This window comes from Megalobrama amblycephala, linkage group LG23 (assembly GCF_018812025.1).
Source record: "Megalobrama amblycephala isolate DHTTF-2021 linkage group LG23, ASM1881202v1, whole genome shotgun sequence".
NCBI classification, from domain to species: domain Eukaryota; kingdom Metazoa; phylum Chordata; class Actinopteri; order Cypriniformes; family Xenocyprididae; genus Megalobrama; species Megalobrama amblycephala.
The window spans coordinates 574148-601345 of NC_063066.1; the positions used below are offsets into that span (position 1 = coordinate 574148).

Consider the following 27198-nt stretch of genomic DNA (forward strand, 5'->3'; position numbering starts at 1 on the left):
TGCGTATGCACAGATTTGATTTGATCTAACATCCACGCCAACGTTCATATTCATAAAAACTGTCTTTTGACGTGGAAAAGTGAGCAGACGTACACGCTTTTCCTTGTGGCAGAGAGTCTAAGCAATTCTTGCCATTCTCCATTCTCAAGTGAAAGATCTGGACGTTCACTGGTGCTCTGTTAATGACATCACTTAGGTGGCGTTTACAAAGCGGAGATCAGAAAACATTTAGCTGTGCACAATTTCAAGATCATTTGTGATTTATAAATGTATAAGTTTTCTGTGCATACATTCATTCTCCAATAAATTTGACTTGACCGCCCCGATGGTCTTCCCTCTAGTGCTGTGCATAAACTTATGTCATTTACATCACAAGCATGATGTCAGTTATTAAGTGACATGTTTCTAAGATGCCAGTTCAAGTATACTAAATGAGTAATAAAATGAGCAACTGAAGGAGAAAAAACTTGCTTTGCCAGTGTGCAAATATTCACATCTGATGTTAAATGTTTCCATTTAAAATCTTCATCTAGCCGAACATTTGCATTTAGTGTGAAAGGGCCTGAAGGTGGATCCTAACCCCCTTTTTTGTCTGAGAAACCCTTGAATTAAAGGCTTTTTGCTTAGTATGGATGCACAAATGACGCTGCAATTCTTTACAACAAACTGCTGCTATTATTAACAGGTTGCTATTAAGTTGTGAATATTATCTCACTGCCAGGAACAGCTGATATGTTTTATTGTGTTATGTAAGCTATAGGTTAACTCTCAGTCACTTCTGACAGTAATTTACAATGTGTTATAAAAATGTTACTTTCCGTGATCATTGTCAATGCAGCCAGGGGCAGATACGAGAGATATGAAATGCATGATTCTCACAAGAACAAAGATAAATCATTTTCAAGCTGCCAACTTCAGTGACAGTAGAAGAGAAGATGATCATAGTTCTCAGTGTTTCTTTATTTGCTTGAAGAGTTGGAAATGTGCATCAGGGTTTTACATTAAGAATTGATTAACAGTGAACAGACACAAATTACATGTAGGGAAAACAACATGGGGTTGTGTTGACTGTTGAAGATACCCATCACTGAATTATACTGGAACTGCTCAAAGTAACCACTAGGTGGTGATGAAAGTAAGTGTAAAGCTCAAAGAGTTTTGACTTTTTCGAAGTCTGTATTTTTACATCTGACAAGTGTTTTTGTTAGATTAAAATTATTTTTTCAATGTAACAAAATGATCATAAATGACAAAAAACCAACGACAAAAAAAACAGCCATATCACATTTGAATACACTTTAAAGGGATAATGCATAAAAAATAAAAATAAAAACTCCATTATTTACTCACCCGCATGTCATTCCAAACCTGAATGCTGTTATTTTTCCATGCAAGACAAAAGCAGAATTTCTGAGGAATCTTCACACAGCTCCTCTCACTACAAGGACATGAACGGGCTCTCAAACCGGACCGAACGATTCTCTCATGGACTGAACAGATTCATTCATTCATTTTGGTGTGGAAGCTTATTTCGGCCATGGGAAAAAAAAAAATGAAGGTAGGCTAACTGCTACTTTTTATCTGGCAATTCTGAATTCATTCACAAACTTTAAACTGAAAGAAAAAAGTCAGAATTGTGTCTGTGTATGTTTTATTCTGTTTATCCATATTTTGGAGCTGCTACACAAAAATTCTGGAACCACAAAAGAAAAAAAGGAACAACTGGAGGGCAGATAAATGTCCATTTGTGGGTGAATTATTCTTTTAAAACACTGAATCCTCTAATAAGCCTCAGACACTCGCCAAACATTCAGTCTGTCCTTCAACCAAATGTTTTTTATCCTTGTATAAGGTAACGGGGTTGCACGACTTTGATTAAAATGTGAATTGACACCGAGTAAGCCGTGGGGTGGGTGCACAGAAATCTTCTTGAAAGTCGATGATGCTGCTCCGTTTAACCCTTAGAGGTCCCTAAACCAAACGTGATATAAATACGTACAAAAATGCCGATTTAGGGTCGCTAAAATTAGATTCTGATTATCAAAATGTTGGGATTTAAAGTCTGTGTGTGTGAAGGCGTCACATGTCCTCGCCCAACAGGAGCGGCTGCAGGAAGAGTCCGGCCGTTCCCAGAATGCACGCCAGGACAAACACCCACAGGAAGATCCTATCAATCACCATGGCAACATACTTCCAGTCATCCTGGACCTTTAAAGACAAGAGCAAGACATTAAAGTCCACTGTATCATATTTGATCCTCGACATTCTAAGGCCTTTAAATGATGAACATGATCTGATAAACCTGCCGCACACAATCTCCTACAGCCCTTCTGTCGTCTAAGGGATAGTTCACCCCAAAATGAAAATGATCCCATGATTTACTCTCCCTCAGCTGTCCTAGGTGTATATGACTATCTTCTTACAGACAAACTCAATCAGAGTTATATTAAAATATATCCTGGCTCTTCCATGCTTTATAATGGTAGCGAATGGGGAGTGAGATTTTGAATCCATCCATCATAAAAGTAATCCACACGACTCCAGGGGGTTAATGAAGGATTCTGAAGTGAAGTGATGCATTTTTGTAAGAAAAATATCCATATTTAAAAATGCATATACTATAATACCCAGCTTTCAGCAAACAGCCTTACACAAGTCGACTTGCGCCAAATGAGTAATCTTCTGACGTGATGTATGACGCAGGATGAAGGAGAATCGTAAGCTTAGACGGCTGTGCAACAAACTCAAGCTCCTCTTCTCTTATATCGAAATCCTCTAACATTTCTCTTTAAAAACTCTTTCCCCGTAACTCATTGTGTACGGTCGTCTACCGGAAGGTAGATATTATAGTTAATAAAGTTTTAAATATGGATATTTTTCTTACAAAAGCGCATCACTTCACTTTAGAATCCTTTATTAACCCCCTGGAGTCGTGTGGATTATTTGTTTTTTGGGGTTTTTGGGCTTCAAAATCTCACGCCCCATTCGCTACCATTATAAAGCATGGAAGAGCCAGGATATATTTTAATATAACTCTGATTGAGTTTGTCTGAAAGAAGGTAGTCATACACTCTAAAAAATGCTGGGTTAAAAACAACCCAAGTTGGGTTGAAAATGGACAAACCCAGCGGTTGGGTTAAATGTTTGCCCAACCTGCTGGGTAGTTTTATTTAACTCAACTGTTGTTTAAAAATTACTGTATTGCTTAATTAAAATGAACCCAAAGTATGTTGGAAATGAACATTTATTAATGTTCAATGAATAATTATTAAACAATAAACATTTATTAAATTGCTTATTAATAAATTTATATTAATAAACTATTAAACTATTACATTTATAGTAATAAAATATTAAAGCTTATTAATAAACATTCACCTTTTGTCTATTATTGTTGCCTCTAATTGCATCTGGTTTTTAATTTCCCAACTATTTTGGGTTCATTTTAAGCTAGCCATATAGCAATTATTAAACAATAGTTGGTTTAAATAAAACTACCCAGCAGGTTGGGCAAACATTTAACCCAACCGCTGGGTTTGTCCATTTTCAACCCAACTTGGGTTGTTTTTAACCCAGCATTTTTTAGAGTGTAGGATGGCCTGAGGGAGAGTAAATCATGGGATCATTTTCATTTTGAGGTGAACTATCTCTTTAAGACTTTTTTTAGCAAGTAAAAGCATTTTAGTGCAATTGTTCAAATGTCCACCTTGAAATCTGCACTGCGTTTTATCAAGTAAACGTAAGAATATCTTTTATTTTGTTAGTAATATTTCAAGATGAACACTTAATGGACTGAAGTTACTTTTTTTTGGTTTACTTGATTATCCAAACATCATTTTTTAGAAAAAAATATGAGTATCGAATATGATCATCAGGCTTTTTTTCATCTGTCATTCATCATTGTATTGCATTGCATTATATGTCTAAAAACTACAGAGCTTTGATCATAAGACTAAGCATTAAATATCATCTTAATTAAGCATATCATTGGCAGATATTTATATTTATATGCATTTTATGCAAGCATCTGCTATACTGTTATAAAGATCCCATTGATTCGTCAGAATTTCATCACTATTTTTGTCCATATAAATATCAGCATCTGCACCAAATGCATATTTTTTCTCAGTTTGGGCCTGTGATTAAAACAGCTGTTTTTTCCTTCATTTTCTCACTATAACAGACTATATGAGCCATAACAGCCTGATGGATCAAATATGATACTCAAAACACATATGCAAGCTTTTAGATTTTGACAAATATTGTAATAAACTGTTCTATTAAAACTAAATAAATAAATAACTTTCTGACTATAAGGCCATTTCATATGTTCCTGAAGCTCAAACATGGTGTTAGTGACAGTAGGTTTGTTTGATTGCCATGGAATGCATTAACTGAATGCAAAATAATGCCAAATGCATAAGTGTAAATATCAGGTTTTACAGGGTTAAAAAAGTCAAAAGATGATGCTTCACTTGGCTAAATGTACACTGCGTTTCAAATTATTATGCAAGTGACACATCAGCAAGATTTCAGTAGAATAAACATTCAGATTTTAGTTTTTGTAAGAAAATGTTTGTTTGTTTACTTATCCATGTCTTTTTAGAGAACTGGTATCAATCTCAGACAAAATAATTTGCCAGATCTATGGAAACCCTACTTAGAGGTTGTTCCACATTATTAAGCAATTCACAGTTCTCATGCAATATGGGGAGGAAGAATGAAAAGCATGAAATGGTGCAATGTTGTGCAAAAGGCATGAAAACAACTAATATTGTGTGAAACTGAAGGGAGATTATCAAATTATCATAAGATTTGTGAGTGATTTAGAGCACAGCAGAACTCGGTCAGATAAAGGCTTATTAATGAAAGTTCCTGTCAAAAAAATTAATTGTATTAAAAGGGCAGCTATAAAAAAAGCCAGTGTTGAGCAGCAAACAGGCATTTGAAGCTGCTGGTGTCTCTGGAGTCTCAAGAAGCTCTCCATCAGGCTGACAGTTGTGCTTAAAGATGCATTTCAGCCACTCCAAACCAAACCTCACAAAGAGAAACATTTACAGTGAGTGTAGAAATACATTTTCAAACAGTTTTATTGCTGTGGTGTTTTTTTGCAGCATGGGATAGTGCATAGTGCATTGCATTTCAGAAGGCACTATCCTCCTTTTTATAATATAACTGAAAATGACCAATTATGAACTCCACATATCTTGCAAAAGTAATGTTGATACCCTCAGAGAACCTAAAGGGACCTTTCATCTCACTTCCCAATATTCCAGCACAAATCATCACCCTCTAACTCCTTGCTGACGTCACAGTCTTGTTGGAACGTGGTGGCCATTCACCAACCATCCAGAAATCCATCCGTTTAGACCATCTATTGTAGTACGGCATTATTCAGTGAATAAAGCTATTTAAAAATGAGTCCACTGTAAATGTTTCTCTTTGTGAGGTTTGGTTTGGAGTGGCTGAAATGCATCTTTACGCACAACTGCCAGCCTGATGGAGAGCTTCTCGAGACTCCAGAGACACCAGCAGCTTCAAATACCTGTTTGCTGCTCAACACTGGCTTTTTTATAGCTGCCCTTTTAATACAATACATTTTTTTGACACAAACTTTCATTAATAAGCCTTTATCTGACCGAGTTCTGCTGTGCTCTAAATCACTCACTAATCTTATGATAATTCGATAATCTCCATTCAGTTTCACACAATATTAGTTGTTTTCATGCCTTTTGCACAACATTGCACCATTTCATGCTTTTCATCTTCAGAAAGATCTTTCTTCCTCCCATATTGCATGAGAACTGTGACTTGCTTAATAATGTGGAACAACCTCTAAGTAGGGTTTCCATAGACCTGGCAAATTATTTTGTCTGAGATTGATACCAGTTATTTAAAAAGACATGGATAAATAAACGAACAAACATTTTCTTAGAAAAACTAAAACCTGAATGTTTATTCTACTGAAATCTTACTGATATGTCACTTGCATAATAATTTGGAACGCAGTGTATGTAGTTCAGCACTTCTCTCACCTCCTTGGCCTCGTTCTGCAGCCTCATGTTTTCTGCGATGTACTTGACGCTCTCGATGGCCTCTCTGACTTGTGGTGAGAGAGCGGACGCGCACAGAAGCCCATCCGAGGACCTGGAGCTGGAGCCGGGACTGGCTCCTCCTCCTCCGTCTTCTCCCGCTTCGGTGGCGTGTTGATTCCAGCAGCATGTGCATCGGCCGTCTCGACACAGAAAGCCGGACGCCATCTTGGACGCCTCGGCCAGGTTGTTGAGCTCAGTCGTGCACAGAAGGAGCGGAGGACGGTGCGACAGAACGTGCGGATTGGCAGAAACCGGAGCATGAAGAGCGCACGGTCTCTCCGGTCTCTCCGGGTCTTTCTCAGGCCGCGTCATGAACATGACCCGAGGGAGCAAACTCAGAAAGACGCGCCGCACCCAACTCGGCATGGTGTGCGTCTTCGGCGTGCGGTAATGCACGTTCAGCACGAAGACCGTGATCACGATGGAGAGCGTGACGAATATCATGGTGAAAAGAAGGTACTCTCCGATCAGGGGGATGACGAGAGACGTGGACGGGATGGTCTCCGTGATGACCAGGAGGAAAACCGTGAGCGAGAGGAGAACGGAAATGCACAACGTCACCTTCTCGCCACAGTCGGAGGGAAGGTAGAAGACCAGAACCGTCAGGAAGGAGATGAGCAGACAGGGAATGATCATGTTGATGGTGTAGAACAGAGGCAGGCGGCGGATGTAGAGCGAGTACGTGATGTCCGTGTAGATCTCCTCGCAGCAGTTGTACTTGATGTCGTGCTTGTATCCGGGAGCGTCGATAATCGTCCACTCGCCGCTTTCCCAGAAATCCTTCAGGTTGATGGTGGAACCGATCAGCACCAGGTCGATCTTGGCCTTGTCGTAGGTCCACGAGCCAAACTTCATGGTGCAGTTCTGGTAGTCGAACGGGAAGTATGTGACGTCGATCTTGCAGGAGCTCTTGAAGATGGCCGGTGGGATCCAGGTTACGTCTCCGTTGTAGCGCAGAAGAGCTTTGGTTTTGTCGTCCACCTGGAAATCTCCGACTGCACTGTGGTTCAGAAACAGATCATGAAGGACTGGAATCGGCATTAACGAAACGAGGAGCAGACGGGTACCGGCTCACTTACTTGTTGTACAACACAATGTCCGGCTTCCAGATCTTGTTGGAGGGCACACGGATGAACTCGACCCCTCCGAAATCCTTGGGATTCCACCTGAGCTTATAATCATTCCAAATCTATGAAAATTAGAAATAGTTCAGAGGGTTTGTAGGCACACAATATGAAGCCCCAGGGAACGTTCCCAGAATGTTCTCTCAAAGTTATGAACAAACATTCTTCCTGTAACGTTAATATAACGTTCTTTTATAGTTATCTGGTCTTTAATAATGTCCTCAAAACATTGACACTACATCGCTCATGGAGCGTTTCTGAAATGTTTTATCACTGCAAAAAATGCGATGTTTCTAGTCAAAATATCTTAAAGTTCTTAAATCAAGAAGCATTTTCTAGACAAGTAAAAATTATTTTCTTGTTTTCAGAAAAAATAAGTCAAAATTAAGTGAGTTTTTCCTTAAAACAAGCAAAATAATCTTATATCAAACCAAAAATAAGATATATAATCTTGTTCTCAGTTTGGATTAAGATTATTTTGCTTGTTTTAAGGGAAAAACTCACTTAATTTATTTTGACTTATTTTTCCTAAAAACAAGAAAATAATTTTTACTTGTCAAGAAAATGTTTCTTGATCTAAGAATTTTTAGATATTTGGACTGGAAACAAGACAAAAATTCTAAGAACAGCATTTTTGCAGTGACGTTTGTCTAACGTTTTCTGAATGTTGTTTCAGAACATTCAATAGTAACGTTCACATAATGTTTGAAGAATGATACAATGGAATGTTCCCTTAACGTTCACATAACCAAGAAAAAACATTTAGAATTCTGGATGTTTTGAACTGGATGTTAATGCGAACATTAGAAAAACGTTCATAGAACATATTATTAACTGGGGCTGAGATATTTGCCTCAGGCTTATATTTAATTCTGATTTACATTCAGTATTCCAAGGTAGCAGCAAACACAGACTAAATAAATCACTATAGATGTTCAGGAAGATGTTGGTTTTTGGTATTTCAACACCAGCTTCCTTGGCCATTTTCATGAAGTTGAAATAGTATAAAAGAGCAATTTTAAAGATTTTTTCATATTTTAAAGCATGCATTTTAAATTTCCTCTAAAGTGCTCGTGGAGTAATATAGTTTCCCAAGAGAACCAGCTCAATTTGCTCAAGGGCTGCAGGACTCTGGCATGAGGAACACAGCGGTGATATTAAGATATTAAGTGTGTTTCAAAGACGTGGCTATAAGCCATGCTCTCATTTGTTATTCTCCAGGCCGTCTCAGACCCTGTCTCTGCAGAAAGGACAAACAGTAATATATATGACAGAGAAAAGGATCTGACACTGTCAACAGATGCAGAGTTTTAGAGTTATTTCTATTGTTCAGGTCATTTGTTTAAATATTTTGTTCGACTTACCATCTAGGTGAATTAATCATGTATTAAATGTGATTAGCATGACCATTCAAACATTAATGAACTGAAGAGATCACAATGCTTCATTTGATTAGTCCCTCTTTGCTCTTAATTTTTTAATAATTCTCTTCACATAATCAGTGCATCAGATGCACTTCCTTCATTTATGACAATCTTAAGCTGACCTGTTTAAGCAGACCATTTCCAATCTTCATCTAATTAAAATATTAGACATCTGGGAATCAACATCTCAATCAAAAGCACATAACTCTTTGTTTACTTTGTTTATTGCACTGTAAATGCAAACCATTAGCAACAGTTTTATTCAACTTCTAAAAGAAGAATGAATTTGGACTAATATATTTATTTAAAATGATTTAACAGTGGTTAGAATCATAACGTATTGTTTTTTACTATTAATGCATGGTGTGAACATGTAACACACATTCTTTCTGATCTGAAATATATTATCAATCTGAATCTGAATGATCAATAAAGTGGACTGAGCACCTTTAACATGGTTTTTATCCATTAAAAGGTTTGTTTGTGATTCATTTTTAACAGGTAAAAATGTTCGCATCAAGTTTAACAGGAGAAGCACACATCTGTATTCAGTTCCACTTGCTGCACCAATAGTTTTAAACAGTGACCGCAAAGATAGCGAGTAAAACTCTGTTCAGTTATCTAAATGAATCAATGACCTTTCCATGTTCATGAATAATGCATGAGCTTACATGTCGCAGCCAAAGATTGGTCTCCATAATCTGGTTCACCTCATCCTGTGGAAAAAGAAACGGAGAGTCTCAGACAAATCACCTGCGGGGGAATACAACACGGCTCTAGATTAATATTTTAGAGCTTAAAGAAGAAACATGCTGTCATAAGCAATCATTCTCCAGGCGTCAGACCTGTGCCTCCATGTCTCACAGATGGGCCGTGTTTGGACGGAGAGCGAGGACCACCTGAGTCCCTTCGCCTCGAGGTGCTTCACGAGGCACACAGAGACCTATATATGCTGGCTGTGCAGAGTTCGTCATCTGAAGGGTTACATTTCTAGAGGATTTTTTTGCATGCTCAAATAAGTTGGACACTCACAATCCATGCCTTTTTTATGCACATTTTAGGATATCGCATAATAATTTTAAAAAAACTACCACGGAAATGCCAAGATGCGCATAAATTCTAAAAATGAAAAATGTATGCGCTCAATTGAAACAGATCAATTTTATTTGCTTTGACTTTGCCTTAGCAGAGGCTGTGATTGGATGACTGGACTAACCAGTAGACCAATCGCATCGCAGCATCTCAAATGTTGGTTTGGTGGTTCTGAAACGCCTGAAAGTCATCAGAATGATTTGGTTTAATTCCTCCAGAAGCGTCTCACACGATTGCGTTCCCAAACACCAGCATCCGAACGCAAGATCACATGACAGCGTTTATCGTAGACTTGTGCCGATATTCGGTAATGCGATATATCGCGATAATGAATATGCACGATGTTGTTATCGTGGGCATTTCAAAATACCGTAAATAATAATTTATGACCAATTATTAAAATTTTTATAATGCATTTAAGAATACTTTCCCCATCAACCGTATAAAATGTAAGCTACCGCTGTATTCTGCGTCAAAGGGACACACGCTCAGATATACACAAGCCCAATGTGCATGAGAAGCACATGGCGGAACGAGTGAAGGAGACGCGCTGAATGAAAGTGAGCATTCACTCTCTGACAGCAGAGGGCGCTGATGGAACAGCAGAAATGCAGCGGTTACCCCGGAAACCCCATAAACAAAGCAACTGCGCTAGTGAAGTTTTTAAAATGCCTCAAACATATATTTTAATCTGGACTACAACATGCCCTAATGATTAGAAATGTTCTGATTATTTGTTATTGTTCAGTAAAACTCTGAGACATACGTCTTCATTAGTTAACATGTTAATTCATTATTACCAAACTGACAATGAAAAATACAATAAAGCATTAATTATTCTTAGTTAATGTTAATTTCTTAGTTACTGTTTAAAACATTACTAAAATAAAACTAACTTATTTAATGGGCCTGAAATGATCAGTAGTTTCTTAACTAACATTAACAAAAAATAATACTTTCTATAACAAATGTAGCTGTTGCTCAATCTTAGTTAATGCATTAAATAATGAGACTTTATTGTAAAGTGTTACCTGTTGTTATTTATAGCACTTTAATCTGTTTGAAAATTTTACTTTATATATTTTTTGTGTATTGTATTATTGTATTTAAACGTTCAGAGTTTTTTTTTTATTACAAAAAGAGTTCTTAAACCTGTTATACTATGACAACACTTTTTTTGCAACTTATTTCAATATCGTGATAATACCATATACCGTGATAAAAGCTTCAGCAATTAATCGCAACATGAAAATTTGATACCGTCACATACCTAGTTTATCGTGTTTCGTCTGGCGCTCTGAGACCAACTCATTTATGATGGAGGGAAAAAGAGCCCGATTGCAGCACATTTTTATCACTGATATTTTGAGCCAGTTTCCCAGCAACTGACAATTTTGTTCTCTTGTAAAGCTCGGGATGGAAACGCTGCTTTATTCACAAATGTTTTATGCGATATAATAAGTTAAATTCACAACTTTCAGCTAATGAAACAATTTTGATTTGTTGAAACTTCATTTATGACTTCAATAAAACTTGTGCATTTTATAATACATTTCCTTATAGGCCCTAACAGTCTCATCTATTACAATGTGAGCCAACATTTTTCATCCAATAGAGTGTCTAAATACAATAAATCAGTCCTCTAATGTTGCTGGCAGATACACCGATCAGACATAACACTATGGCCTCCTTCCTAATATTGTGTTGGTCATCTTTTGCTGCCAAAACAGCTCTGACCCGTCGAGGCATGGACTCCTCCAGACTGAAGGTGTGGTGTGGTGTCTGTTAGCAGCAGATCCTTTAAGTCCTGTAAGTTGCGAGGTGGATCCTCCATGGATCAGACTTGTTTTTTGAGCTACAGGGCCCGGTTTTTCAAAAGTAATCCACTAGGATTTTGGATAACGGATTGGATCAAATCTTGAAAATGTGTTTTTCAAAAGAAAAAACGGATTACATAATCGGATTAGATCACGTAATCCAATCTTGGTTTTGATCCGGATCAAACCTTTAGTTTGGGTTTTTCAGAACTTTTTTGTAGGATTTGGATCACTTTGATCCAAAAAAACAGGATTATCCTGATCCCAACAGTGGGTAGGATTTCAAGGTGGATTCCAGGAGGAAAATGTAGTAAAACTTTAAAACTAGTCAAAAAATACAACATTTTTATCATGTAATATACATACACATTTCTATCTTGCTCTTGATTAGTTTAACTGTTAAAGTAATAAATTAAATGCAGACATCAGTCTACATATTTAGCCTTTGGGTAACTTACTCTAAAGTAAAAAGAAATTTTGGTGCCATAAAACAATCCCTAAACAGCTGTAAATATCCAACAAAAATATATTTAATTCAAAACCCATATTCTTTCTATCAACATGTCCCTTTAGGGCCTCCGTAGAGCACTGGAAATCCAGATTTGGTGATCCTGAAAAGTTCCTATCCGGATCAGATTGATCCAATCCGATGTTGCTTTAAAAAACTGGCTCCAAAAGTAAGATGGATTACGTGATCACGGATCGCAAAAAAAGGATTACTAAATCCGGATCAATTTTATCCGGATTAAACCTTTTGAAAAACCGGGCCCAGGAGCTCGTCTGTTGGATCGGACCAGCACGGGCCAGAGTTGAATTTAATGAGATAATTAAGCAATTAATAAGGCTGACTGAAGTCACTTGTAGTTTTTTCTTATTTCTTCAGTGATTCTGCTTGTTAACAGCAGGCGTTCATCACTAATGCACAATCATTACTTAATTAATTGCTTAATTATCTCATTAACTTTAACACTGCTTCAGTGTTATTTTAACACTATTTAGAGAGGGACCATATGTACTCTGAGCAGAGTTGATTTAACTCTGGGGATTTTGCTGTGTATAACACTTAACTCATTCTCTTATTACGGTGTTTTTGTTGTTGTCATTGTTTGCACTTCATTCCCAAAAAGCATGAAATTACCTCTCTAAAAACGTTAAAGCATAACAAACAGACATAATTGGATGCACAGAAATTGTGAAAATGCCCTTTTTTTGCTTGCTCACTCCATTCTGCATTACACAAACCTCATCATCACCATAAACGATCTAGAGAAAAGAAGCGAGAAAGAGCGATGCAAGGAAGGGAAAAGGATTGATTGAAACTGCAATTAAAAGAAGTGAGATGTGGGGCTCACACTACAGGTTAAGGAGAAAGATGACAGACTGAAAACGTTCATTTTGCTCATTCACACTGACAGATTCATTCACGTCTGAGCTCAGAGGTCAAGCGTGGAGCCGTTGAAGCTCAAGCCTGCTGGAGTGAAATGTACAGACTCATCATGCGGCTATAGATGACTGATAGAAACATCAGAAATCATGGAATCTGTGAAAGCAATCCCTCAAAGACAGAACCAGGCACTTACCACTTTGACGAGTTGTGACATGGACACCTCAAACTGAACGATGACCGGGTCCGACACATTCTCCACTGGTCTGATGTACTGGTTATAACTGGAGAAGATGACGGAGAACAGCCGGTGCTCTGCCTCGGAGCAGGAAACCCCTGAATCGGGACCAAAGACACACTTCATTACAGCGCATGAACACATCATGAAGAATACATGTGCCAATAATGCACTGGGACCTTTAGATACATTACTTATAGGATCATCAGTGCCAAACAAGCACTGCTTAACTCACATTCATTCATTTAGCAGATGAGAAAAGCAACAAAGAGCTTCATCTTGAGGAAGCAAAGTTTCAACCATTCAAATATTGTTTTTTTATTTTTGAACATAAACAACTATAATCCTGATTTACAAGTAACATGGAACAACAAAAAAAGAACATCTGATTTTAATTGTTGTGAGAGACATAAATGCACTAGGAATAGTGAATGATAAAAAAAATCTGCTTTAGTATCCTAAAAGACGTGTTCAGAAAAGCTGTTTAATGGCATGTTTCATTGTGACAATTTACCCCATACAGTGTGAAATCATATTGGGGCATGTTGTCACAAAAGGTCAGTGAGTATTCGAGAAACTCTCTTTTTTAATGCGACCATATTTTCGGTGGTTGAAAATCCACATCACGTTACAATCGTTCTCTTGAAAATGACACTTGAGTCGCTCACAGACAGCAAACACAAAATATTTCAGTAAACAGCAACAAGTAGCCGAAGATTCGCATTAGGGTCAGTTTCCTTCACTCACCTGACAGAAGAACAAACAGAAAGTAGCAGGTGTGGAAAATGACGAGAGGTCTGGCTTTCATCGTACAGTCCGGAGAAGTGCTGTAACATTAATCCGACAGGGTCCAGACGGGGACGGAGGAAGGAGAGCGCGCGGCGTGACCGACTGGGAGAAGCGCAGATGGGAAGCACAACGCGCGCGCGCGAGGAGAGAGAGAGAGAGAGGCGAGAGCGCGCAGATGTCAGTCACTGCTGAGGGTGAAAACGAGTCCTTTGGGTTTAGGCTTGACCAGCAGGGATAAAGATGCTCGATTATACGCACCAGCAGCAATTATATTCGTTGTAACACACTTTAAATTAAAACTACTTTTGCCATCTTAAAAACGCAACGTCTCAGAATATTACAAGAAAGCATGGGAAGATTGTATATTTTTTACCATTTGGAGCACATTTAATACTGGTTGAGAAAGTTTTTATACCTCAGAGCAAAGTCCAAGTAATAAATTTGTCTAAAAGCTTCTGTTTAATGTGGGGAAATGGCTCTGATCCAGGAGAAGATCATCCTGTGATATACTAGAGGAGCCTCAACAATCAAACCTCTGTCTCTGGATTATTATATGAGAAAACCTCCCTGTCAGAGTTATCCTAATGTCCCCATCCTTTCCAATAAATGCTAGGCTTTGTGTGTTTCAAAAAGCTGTGGGGAATATAAAAATCTCCTTCATAAATAACAAAATTTGGCACTGTATAAAGATAAGGTATTGAATGAAAAGTGATGCATTGCAGTCTGAGTTTGATAATCAAATACAGAAGATTCTGTCCAGTGTAAATGTGTGAAAGACAGTCCTGCAAATGTCCAGCAGGTGGCGCACTGCATAGTGCCACATTGTTCCATTTCAGGTCATCTCTAAAGTACAGAAGATGAGAAATAAACTCTTGTGTGCTGACCAGAACACTCTGGAAATTAAATGATGATGAGAAGCTGATCCTTTCCAACTAAAACATCCACACATACAGTATATACAATTTTTTATTTAAATAAGACCTTCCAATATTGGACATGAATAGTTGCAAATCTGATTAAATACCACACCGTGATTCAAAGAGCACTTGTATCAGATGCAACTCTTTCTGTGAGTTTTATTGGGGTTCTTTTAGATTCACCTTCCACAAATAAATCTGACAAAACACCTGAATCTCACACATAACAGCACGTATTATGGAAACAACGACATTCAAACAAAGCACATCCTCCATAACATAATAAATAAAGAATAACTGGATCCATGAGACAAATGATGTGGTATTAAATGAGTCTCGGTTGAAAAATCTGCACTGTAAAAACTTGCTGTAAGAAAAAAGGGCAAATTCTGACAGTAAATTTGTACTTTTTCACATTAATGTACTGTACAAAACTATATATTCTGGGCAATAATTTAGACGCACACACACACAGTCCGAGCAGAGAGAATCCACACACAACAATAAGGCAGTCCAAAACCTAATAATCCCATCCAAAAGGTGAAAGAAAAAAAAAACAAAATACAGTTTCACTCACGCTGTCTTCTCTGGGGTTTCTGGATTCTCAGAAAAACAAAACAAGATCCCAGAAAGAGAAAACATTGCAGCTGGTTCATATCTGTAAACCTTGTTTTGTAATTTGTACAATCCATCACAAGCCTAAAAGAACCCTGAAAGAACAGAAAGAGTCGCAACACTGTGAAATGATTTTTCTAAGATTGTTGGAGTATGTTTTACAAGAAAACACTATTTCAGTTTTTCTACTTCAAAAGTTCAATGTGTTACTTGCTGTAATTATTTGTCAAATTTACTAGTGAAAGTAATCACCAAAACACCAATTTTTACAGGATCATTAAAAGTGCGTCATTTCTGTTTACATCAAAATAATCTCATCCCATCTTAATATGCGGAGACTAAATGCACCATTTGCAGGTTTATTTTTATATAAAAGTGACTAAACAATGGCTCAACCAATAACATGAGCCGGTGGGTGGAGTTAACTGCTTTTTCTGACCAATGGGAGACAAACCTGTATGAAAGCAATCATCATTTCTGCAATTCAGTTTGGTGACACTAATGCACCTATCCCAGGTCACATGATTTCTGATGCGAGGAAGCGCTGTACACTGCTGTGACATCACAATATTTGCTCCATGACTCCGTGTCAGTTCACGCTCAGATCCTAAAGTCTCAGAGTTGGATTATAGAAAGTATCAGTTCAGACATTGGAATCTCCGGCTCGGCCTTCATTTCCCATCCCGTCCGGAGGACTCTGTGCTGGGCTGCTGGATGGGAAAGATCTGGTTCTGGAAGAGCGGCTGGAGGAAGAGCCCCAGCGTTCCCACCACACACACGATCACGAAGATCCACAGGAACAAGCGGTCCACCACCATGGCTACGTACTTCCAGTCCTCGATGACCTGGACACACGCAGAAGCACAGAGAAAGCCTCATTAATGCAATTACTGACCACTAATAAGAGACAGGGACACGAAACATGGGAGAACGAGTCCGACAGTGTCAACAAGTGCTGAGCCGCCGCTCCTGAGCCAGCAGCTGCTCCGTCTCTCATTCTGCTGTCCTCGGCACTCTCTCTCTCCTCCAGCACTGATTTAAAGACGCGATCGATGCTCCTACAATGTGCTTTGTGCTTTGTAACCTCTGTTTGCTAATTAAGCTTCCACTGAAAAAGGTTCTGTCAAATTAAAATGTCATTCAGCTTTTACTGTATAATTCAGTACAAAAACACACTCATGTTTTAAACCAACGGAAGACAATGATTTACACAGAAATGTGAGGATGATGTTAGACTAGTGTTTCCTCTCCTGTAAATGTACAGCGTTACAGCAAAAGAAACATTCAAAAAACGTACAGTTCAACCAGTAGAGTCAGATTCACACACAAATGATGATGATGAATCAATGAGACTTTTTTCTATAGGCAATTATGGCTTGTGTTTTCCAAGTGAAGCTAGGGGTGTGTGACATACCGGTAGAGATTTTGGACGTTCGTCTCTATCGCAGTTATGCTCACGTGACGTTTCTGTGCTGCACGGTCACCAAAGCTTATTGTTTGCATGCATTTTTAAGCATCACGTTTACAAATAAGTGATTTTAAACCGTTGAAATGCAATAAGCAGCAAAAGTGAATTCATTTCACTCTGTCTGAGACACACATGAAGCCATCGCTGCAGAGCGTGTGAGTACTAAACTGAGTTCTTTTCGCAGCCTAATTAGGCTTCAGTGGTTAAATACACATACTTGTGTGTCAAAATGACCGTCTTTGCTTGTATCCTCGTAAACACAGTCATTTATGTCTTAAGTGACTGTAAACAGTTGAGAAAGGAAACGCATGTGTAGCAGGATCAGTGCATTCGCTCTTAAAGTGACAGCAGCCTAATAAACCTGCTGTGTCATTAACGTTAATTCAGCAACAAAAATGAGAAAAGCTCTCAGAATCACTTTTGTCTCATTTAATGTGAATAAATGTGTATTTAATTTACACAGTGAAGATATGCATAATTATGTTTTTTCTAGTGCTTGAAGTTTTTCAGGTAAGCTATTTCTTTGTCATCCTATTGCTTGTAATTAGTTTCTTTGTTCTTATTTTATCACATTACTGTTTATTTATCTCTAGTAATCTTGAGGGTTTTTTTCGTCATCCTTGAAATTGGTGACAATAATTATAGAATTACAATGGTATCAAAACATTTTGATTATATAAAAACCTTATTTAAAGCAAAAATAAATATATTATGATACAGTATATGAAATAAAATTACTCGTATCGTGACTATAAGCCAATCACTATAGATTTGGCAGGAAAATTACTAGCAATATGTAACATACAGTACCATTCAAAATTGTGGGTTTAGAAATAATGCTTTTCATTCATCAAGGATGCAATAAATTGATCAAAAGTGACAGAAAAGACATTCATAATGTTACAAAAGATTCTATTTCAAATAAATGCTTTTGTTAACTTCCTGTTCATCAAAGAATCCTGAAAAATAAAATGTAAATAAAACTGTTTTCAACACTGATAATAATCATAAATGTTTCTTGAGCATCAAATCATCATATTAGAATGATTTCTGAAGGATCATGTGACACTGAAGACTGGAGTAATGATGCTGAAAATTCAGCTTTGATCACAGGAATAAATTACACTTTACTGTATATTCACATAGAAAACAGCTGATTTACATTGTAATAATATTTCACAATTTTTACTGTATTTTTGATCAAATAAATGCAGCTTTAGTGAGCAGAAGAGACTTTTTGAACAGTAGTACTCACACTTTGATCATCGTCATTTCCCATCATGTGATCAGCTACGTAGCGAACTCCATCCACAGCCTCCTGGATCTCAGATCCCCAGTCTGCAGCGGCCCTGCTCCCCCTCAGGTCCTGTGTGGAGTTGTGTCCGTTGGGCAGGAACTCGGTGGGCCGCGGATCTGCTTTCCGAGAGCCGTGGCTGTAATGCAGTTGATGGCCCTTGTTGTAGAAGTGTCCTGGTGACGAGAGAGCCGAAGCCGGCGGCGCAGCCAACAGCGCAGACGCAGACGAGGACATGGCGGACTTGCGAGGAGCAGCGTACCCGAGGCCCAACAGAGACCTGGGGTCACGCAGACGCCTCTTCTGCCGCAGGCGCTGCCGAGCCGAGTTCCCGTGAGGTCTCTGCATGAACAGCAGCGCTGGAAGTTTGACCAGGAACACCAGCTTGACCCAGGCCGGCATGCTGTGGGTGCTCGGGGAGCGATGGTGCACGTTCAGCACGCACACGCTTGTGATGATGGAAAACGTGACCAACACCATGGTGAACATCAGGTACTTTCCGATCAGGGGAACGTCCAAGGACGTGGGCGGCACGATCTTCGAGATCAGCAGGAGGAAGACGGTGAGCGCCAGCAGGACGGAGATGCACAGCGTCATCTTCTCGCCGCAGTCCGACGGCAGGTAGAAGACCAGGATGGCCAGCGAGGTGATGAGCACGCAGGGGATGATCAGGTTTATGGTGTAGAACAGCGGTTTGCGCTTGATGATGAAGTCGTACGTCAGGTCCACGTAGGTGGGGTCCAGAGCGCTGACGGTCCTCCTGCCCGGCAGAGCCAAGATGTCCCACTCGCCGCTGGGAGTGAAGTCGTCCATGCTGGCCACCTCGGACTTCAGGACCAGATCGATCTCGGTGTGATCGTACGTCCAGGAGCGGAATTTCAGAGTGCAGTTCTGCTGGTCAAAGGGGAAGTGTTTGACCTCGATCTTACAGGCGCTCTTGTATATGGCAGGAGGAAGCCAGGCGATGCTGCCGTTGAACAGGACGATGGCGTTGGTGAAGACCGTCACCTCATACGTCCCGTCGGCACTACGAACGGACAGAATATATTAGATATGTACTGAACGGACATTTAATTATTATTACATATATAAAATACATTTACACTAGTAATAATTAAGAAGTTTTTAAATTAAGTTTTTGAAAGAGTCTCTTCTGCTCATCAAGGCTGCATTTATTTGCTCAAAAATCCAGTAAAAATTGTGATATACTTTTATAATGTAAATCATAAAATTCTATGTGAATATATAGTAAAGTGTAATTTATTCCTGTGATCAAAGCTGAATTTATTGGATTAAAAATACAGTAAAAATCACAAAATATTATTCCAATGTAAAACAGCTGTTTTCTATGTGAATATATAGTAAAATGTAATTTATTCCTGTGATCAAAGTTGAATTTATTGGATTAAAAATACAGTAAAAATCACAAAATATTATTCCAATGTAAAACAGCTGTTTTCTATGTGAATATATAGTAAAGTGTAATTTATTCCTGTGATCAAAGCTGAATTTATTTGATTAAAAATACAGTAAAAATCACAAAATATTATTCCAATGTAAATCAGCTGTTTTCTATGTGAATATATAGTAAAGTGTAATTTATTCCTGTGATCAAAGCTGAATTTATTGGATTAAAAATACAGTAAAAATCACAAAATATTATTCCAATGTAAAACAGCTGTTTTCTATGTGAATATATAGTAAAGTGTAATTTATTCCTGTGATCAAAGCTGAATTTATTTGATTAAAAATACAGTAAAAATCACAAAATATTATTCCAATGTAAATCAGCTGTTTTCTATGTGAATATATAGTAAAGTGTAATTTATTCCTGTGATCAAAGCTGAATTTATTGGATTAAAAATACAGTAAAAATCACAAAATATTATTCCAATGTAAAACAGCTGTTTTCTATGTGAATATATAGTAAAGTGTAATTTATTCCTGTGATCAAAGCTGAATTTATTTGATTAAAAATACAGTAAAAATCACAAAATATTATTCCAATGTAAAACAGCTGTTTTCTATGTGAATATATAGTAAAGTGTAATTTATTCCTGTGATCAAAGCTGAATTTATTGGATTAAAAATACAGTAAAAATCACAAAATATTATTCCAATGTAAATCAGCTGTTTTCTATGTGAATATATAGTAAAGTGTAATTTATTCCTGTGATCAAAGCTGAATTTATTTGATTAAAAATACAGTAAAAATCACAAAATATTATTCCAATGTAAATCAGCTGTTTTCTATGTGAATATATAGTAAAGTGTAATTTATTCCTGTGATCAAAGCTGAATTTATTGGATTAAAAATACAGTAAAAATCACAAAATATTATTCCAATGTAAAACAGCTGTTTTCTATGTGAATATATAGTAAAATGTAATTTATTCCTGTGATCAAAGCTGAATTTATTGGATTAAAAATACAGTAAAAATCACAAAATATTATTCCAATGTAAAACAGCTGTTTTCTATGTGAATATATAGTAAAGTGTAATTTATTCCTGTGATCAAAGCTGAATTTTCAGCATCATTACTCCAGTCTTCAGTGTCACATGATCCTTCAAAAATCATTCTAATATGATGATTTGATGATCAAGAAACATTTATGATTATTATCAGTGTTGAAAACGTTCAGATTTCGGTGGAAACCATCATACAAAAGTTTGGGGTAAGATTTTAAAAATAATAATAATAATACTTTCATTCAGCTAAGACATTACATTGATTACAAGTGACAGTAAAGACATTTATAATGATTCTTCTTTCTATTCATCAAAGAATCCTGAAAAATAAAATGTATGACGGTTTCCACAGAAATATGAAGCAAAAGCTGTTTTCTCTGATCAAACACATTCAGGTCACTCACTTGTTGTACAGCACTATATCCGGCAGCCAGATGTGTCTGGAGGGGATCCGGAGCTTGTCGATCCCCTCGTACTCAGCCGGGTCCCACGACAGCCGATAATCATTCCAGTTCTGCGGATAACATTGCAGTTGTCTTATTATTTTATATACGAGCTTTCGCTCGGTCAGACTAGCCACAATTACACACTTGTTAGCAGTCTGATGAGAGGACGTGAGAGAACGAAGAGGATAAATCCAAGATCAGCTGAAGGACGCTTTAATTAAGAAATAATTGAAATGTGATTGACACTGACCTGAGTGAGCCAGACGTTTGTCGTCATGATTTGCTCTCTTTCATTCTGGAAGCAAAGAAATAATAAAGTTGACTTTTGAAATAATTATATAGGTTGCAGTGATTGCAGCGCAGACGGTTTTAAATTACACAGAAATGTCTTTTCAGCAGCATTAGACCATAATCCTAATGATCAAAATCACTGCTGTGCATTTAAACTTGGAATGAAACCTGGATCGCAACTAATGGGTTGAGAAAACTGAATTTAGATTATAGATGGAAAACACTTCAAAAATTACTTCAAATATTTACGTCTCTGTGATATTTCAATTATTATGCAGCGAATATCAAAACGTGCTGTGTTTTATCCGTGTCACATTTCTCAGTTTTATTCAGTTTAAGGGTTATTATAGTTAACTTAACCCGAAATGAAAAACATTTTCGTTACTTGAAATAAAATATAAAAATGTAAACTTATTTTATTTCAGCATTTCTTAGTTTAATTTAGACCTGATGTACTAAAATAACTAAAACTGCAATAAAAAAATGGAAAACGTAAAAAATAAAAACTGATTAAAAATAATAAAAAATACAATAGTATCACAATTAGTAAATACTAAAAATACTAAAATAAATAACAATGAATAAAAACTATACAGACACATTTAATAACAAAAACTAATAAAAATAACAAAAACACAACAAAATTACTAAAACAAACTAAAATTAAAGTGAAACAAAAAGGCAATATAAAAATAAAATCTAATTGTATCAAAGTATTAACAAAAAACTAATAACTATAAATGATGCTGAAATAACAGTATTGTAAACACTATTTATATTTTATCAGGACACACCAAATGGTTTTGAATGTGAATGAAAGCATGAAAATCTCTGTCTGTATGAGCCTCACAACTGATTAAACTCATTTTGAAACCTCCTCTCAAACTTTTTGGTCATTGAAATACACCACAAAATCACTGCTATGCCCATCTCGGGTCGCACTGACCACACTGATGAGCTGCGCCAGAGACACCTGCAGGACGACCGTCACTCTCTCGCTGCGGTTCACAGCCGGCCTGATCAGCTTGTTATAGCGATTTTTACCCAGCAGCCAGTTCATCAGACGCTCCTCAGAGTCTGCGCTCGCTCCACCTGCGGACGGACACAAACACACACCTGTCAGATCACGCCTGCTTTCTAAAACACAGAGATGGTGACAAACAGAAACGCTGCAGGACTTTCTCTTGAACACACAGGTCACGCTTGAGAAAGGGTGTTTTATGGTGACATACTGTGATATCATGAAAATCAATTCTGCTGGGTTGATGCTGATAAATGTGTAAAAACATGGAAATATAGAGGTCTGTGATTAATGCATAATAAAAATGTTCTGTATATTTCACAAGCACATTTCAAACAGTTAATCTGTTCCCCAAAATGTTCTAAAAGCTCAATGAATGACAGCTTTGAAAGTAAAAAAAAGAAAGAGAAGAAGAACATGGACTTTCACTCAAGTCTCCTGTCACGGTTTCAGCAATCCTTCTCTTTAAGTGTCAATTGTTCAAGCGCAGCCGATAGTTTATGACCGCCTAGTTCACTTGTTGTCGAGTCAGCAGACTGTGAAGCTCAGAACTGAATCCACAATCAGCTGGGAAACATGAGACGTGTATTTAACAATCACTGAGTCAACGGTCTTCATCACACGTGAAATGCCAAGAAGATTCTTAAAACAAACTGTTAAACCCCTGATGTTTGACTTAATACAGTAGTTCTGTGGTATTTCTGGGATCATGTAGTGTTAACAAAATATATAAAAAATAAATCAAATATTAATAATATATCTTGTCTGCATTCTGAATAAAGGCAAAAAGCCCTAAAATAAATATAAATAATGAATGTTTTTTACGCAGAGTGTCACGTGCAGCACTATCTGTCGCTGTAACGATTAATTAGTAGTTCGAGACTCGTGTGCAAACAGATTCTTTGAAAATATGCAATTTCATCTTCCATAACAATCATCTGAATAACGCTGAGACGCAGTGTTTTCTTTGGCACTGAGCAGACTCAGGAACACTCAAAGGAGTTTTTATTGGCTTCTAATAAAATGAATATTTATCACAGATCATTGAAGTTTCTGACGTGCTTCACACTTCGGATCACGCAGCTCTAAAAAGGTGGCGTACCCTGCACTGTTAAAGAAATATAAAGCCTTGGAGCTTTAATTAATATTAATGAGCACTGATCTGCATTAATTAGAAACACCCAGAGCTACACTGTAAGCACTCTCTTTGTAATGACGATTGATGATACACAGAAGAAGAAATTAACAGCAGGCCCAGAGGAACAAACAGGCAAAGTAAAACTTTGGCACGAACAAAGCGCTGATTTAAAGTGATAGTAAAAGAGGCACAGAAGAAAACACTGGAACTCATTCACAGCATCTCTAGGATGTATATAATATATGCAGTGAAACGCTTCCCAAACAAGAACAAATGTAGGGCGGGGCTTGATTTTGTCTGTGGGGAATTGATTGGATGGTTGTGGTTTGCTATTGGTGGATCTCATGTGAGTGACAGGTTGCCCCGCCCTCATCATCAGAGAAGAGAAGAGATGCTGCAAGAGGAACATGAATTTAACACAATAATGATGTGCACTGATAATGAATATTTAATATATATATATAAATAACTATAAATACATTTTATAAAACTAATTCAAAATATTAATGAACACTATAACAGTATCTCAATAATACTAAAATACTAGCCACTTCTGTTTTTTATCTTATCCAATATTTAGGGATGAAAAGTCATTCTAAACTCCGGCTAGAAAGAGTGTTAGAACAGTGTTTGAATGATCCACGCACGACTCCAGTTCAGATAAAGAAATATGCTGAGGATTTTACAGTACAGTACATAAATCACACTTCATATGCTGCAGAATCACTCACTCTTTACTGCCCTGAACCATGACTTCACTGTTAGTCTCTCATCGAGGAGAGTTTCACCAGGATCCCTCTGTCCCAAACCCATCAAAGCCTGTTCTGCTTACAAGATGACACTGGACCAAGGGCCTCCAATGATCATACATTTCAATGCAAACATTTTGGTCACATTGCGGGTTCTTTAGAGGGAATAATAAGGCCAAAAAAACATGAGCACACAGTCAGATGTGTTAAAAGGTACTATAATGTCTCTTTCACAAGATGTAATATAAGTCTGTTAAGTTTCAGCTCAAAATCCCCCACAGATCATTTATTATAGCTTGTCAAATTTGCCCCTATTTGGGTGTGAGCAAAAACACGCCGTTTTTGTGTGTGTCCCTTTAAATGCAAATGAAGAGGGCGGAGCTTTAACAGCTCAACAACAACAAAGCTGGAGAATCTCACGCAGCCAAAATGAGGAAAGTGTTCAGCCTTACATTGTTCAAACCGGAGTCGACACTGATGGAGAGACTCAGGAAGAAGTTACAACTTTTAGTCGTTTCTGAATGGTTAGTGGATAAATTGATGTAGTTGCTGTGGAGTTGATTCAACTCATCCACTAGCATGTGCCGTCATGTTCATCTTTTGTGTTGAATTGACCCTCGTTTGTGAAGCAGTCCGGCGTAAAATGACGGCATGTCAACAACACTCGACTACAACAACTCTTCCTCTTCTCTAAAGCAGCCCAACATGGCCCCGCCCCCTTTGTTGTGTGTTCTCGGGGGCGGGGTTTATGTAAATTTTAGGGTTTGTGATGTCACTAACCCAGGAAGAAGCTCGTTGTAGTCCCTACCAGCCGTTTGTTGTAGTCCTTAAACAGAGAATTCTGTAAAAGAAAATATCTCCTTTGCATTGAACTTTGAGTGTCGTAACTTTGCAGATGTTGTTTATGATCAAACAGCAACATTACACACTAACTAAAGTTAAAAAAGTCAAATCATAATCAACCAATTCATGTTCTGGTAATCTTGAATCAGAATATCTTCCTCTTGCAGCATCTCTTCTCTTCTCTGATGATGAGGGCGGGGCAACCTGTCACTCACATGAGATCCACCAATAGCAAACCACAACCATCCAATCAATTCCCTACGGACAAAATCAAGCCCCGCCCTACATTTGTTCTTGTTTGAGAAGCGATTCACTCGGATATACGAAACAATCGGGAAGAAACGATGAGCACAACTTTACTTTCAAGCCGACTTTAAAGGTGGAGTCGGAAAGTTCTTCATGGGAACGTTAGTAAAACGTTTGTGTCTATCGTTAAGTTTTATATCACTTCTAAAGCACTTTTATATTTACACTTCGTAAAGTGTTTTACGTGAGCTAAATGTGCTAGATAAAGTAAACATATTATGATTATGAATATTAGTTGTAACTCAACTGCATGACAGGGCTGGTCATGTGACCTCAATATGGCGACCTGCTCTGTGTCTTCATCTCATACATCATTTTAATGACACTTCTCAAAAATGACGCCAATTTAGTTTTAATTTAGAAAAACAAACACAGTGCATCTTTAAATAGTTCAGCTGTACAAAATATCTCACTCAAAAACATCCAGACAGACAAACAAACAGGCATTGTAGTGTTTTTGAGCAGAAGGAACATCCGAACATTCATTTGCATGATCTTGGCATCCTAGAAAAGCAACAATCTCGTTGTCTCACAATTTTACTACAGCAATAAATCAGACATTTCTAAACCTCAAACAAGCGCGTTTAACTTCTGTAACTGAAGTGTTGCATCGAAGGTAAAGCACGAATGAGTTCTTTCACTTACTTCTGATGAGGGTGAATACGCACAGGAGGACGGTCAGCGCGCGCGTCATGGTCGAGCGTGTTTTCCAGATGCGTCGCTGCTCTTCAGTGTCATTCCGCCTCAAACATCGCGATTCAGAAGCACAAACGTGCAGAAGTTCAGAAGAGCAAACGGAGTGAAGATGATGATGATGATGATGCGCGCTCGCACCTGCCGCCACAGAACACCGGCAGCGCGTCTCTCTCGCGCGAGGAACCAGAGACTCCCTCCTCCATCAGCCTCACACACTCACATGAGCGCTCCCTGCCCTCTCTCACAGGACACCGGGGCTAGTTGTCACAATGTTTAGGTTTATGTTTTTAAAGTCAATTTTGCACATCTTACATGCCAAAAATACATATTTTCTAGTGTTATTGACCAGGGGGAAAATGTTCATTAAACACGTGATCCTTTGTGACAACATGCCCCAGTTGCAATAGAAAGGGCAGAGATCTCAAACCACTGTACTGACCAACAAATATTGTAAAGAATAAACATGAGATTTAAAAACACATGACCTGATCCTGCCCTGCTGGTGTTTTACTGCAGGTTTGAGTGCTTCTGGTGTCAGGGCGGGTCAGGGCTCGAGCGGAGGGCAGGTCACTCGCTCTGACCTCCATCCATCACTTCCCTCCCTCTCCTCCTTCCTTCACCCTCCAACTTCACATTCGGTTCAGGAACTAAAAATTGAAATGAATTGTAACATTCTGAACTGGACATTGAGGCAGTTTTACAATAAAAGTAAGTACCACTTAATTACACAAATAGACAGTTTAGTGTCTTTCAATAAGGTGCATAATTCATATAAGTGGCAAAAATATCAGTTTTACTTGTAATGTTGGGTAAAACATATAGAAGTATACATGTCCCTAATGCAAATCATAATGCAAGTGGTTTAAACATATATACAGATAAATGCATGAACATCTGGAGTATGAATAATTTGAAAATGAAAGGCACCAAATCATCAGCGGTTCACGTGTGTCGTTCATTAATGTCTTCAGATGAATGTCA

General features: G+C 37.8%; 2 protein-coding genes across 2 annotated transcripts; both read right to left on the minus strand.

The window, feature by feature from the left end:
- Positions 1-939: 939 nt before the first annotated feature.
- chrna3 (cholinergic receptor, nicotinic, alpha 3) lies at positions 940-14809 on the minus strand. Its single transcript, XM_048176481.1, has 6 exons — positions 13922-14809; positions 13133-13272; positions 9315-9359; positions 7175-7284; positions 6036-7095; positions 940-2208 (listed from the first exon to the last, which is right to left on the minus strand). The coding sequence occupies exons 1-6, from the start codon at positions 13980-13982 to the stop codon at positions 2080-2082; spliced, it is 1545 nt and encodes a 514-aa protein (XP_048032438.1). The 5' UTR covers positions 13983-14809; the 3' UTR covers positions 940-2079.
- A 216-nt stretch (positions 14810-15025) lies between these two features.
- Positions 15026-26439, minus strand: chrnb4 (cholinergic receptor, nicotinic, beta 4 (neuronal)). Its single transcript, XM_048176480.1, has 6 exons — positions 26167-26439; positions 22411-22556; positions 21424-21468; positions 21132-21241; positions 18219-19284; positions 15026-16340 (listed from the first exon to the last, which is right to left on the minus strand). The coding sequence occupies exons 1-6, from the start codon at positions 26213-26215 to the stop codon at positions 16167-16169; spliced, it is 1590 nt and encodes a 529-aa protein (XP_048032437.1). The 5' UTR covers positions 26216-26439; the 3' UTR covers positions 15026-16166.
- Positions 26440-27198: the final 759 nt, after the last annotated feature.

Bases quoted from the DNA above. Each gene is read 5' to 3' on its own strand.
- chrnb4 (XM_048176480.1), bottom strand. From the start codon at position 26,215: ATGACGCGCGCGCTGACCGTCCTCCTGTGCGTATTCACCCTCATCAGA. The intron at 22,557-26,166 runs GTAAGTGAAAGA...GTCCGTCCGCAG, and splicing joins CGTATTCACCCTCATCAGAA to GTGGAGCGAGCGCAGACTCT. The intron at 16,341-18,218 runs GTGAGTACTACT...GCGTGTGTCCAG, and splicing joins GAAATGACGATGATCAAAGT to GTCATCGAGGACTGGAAGTA.
- chrna3 (XM_048176481.1), bottom strand. From the start codon at position 13,982: ATGAAAGCCAGACCTCTCGTCATTTTCCACACCTGCTACTTTCTGTTT. The intron at 7,096-7,174 runs GTAAGTGAGCCG...TCTGAACCACAG, and splicing joins GACATTGTGTTGTACAACAA to TGCAGTCGGAGATTTCCAGG. The intron at 2,209-6,035 runs GTGAGAGAAGTG...TTGTCTTTAAAG, and splicing joins TGCAGAACGAGGCCAAGGAG to GTCCAGGATGACTGGAAGTA.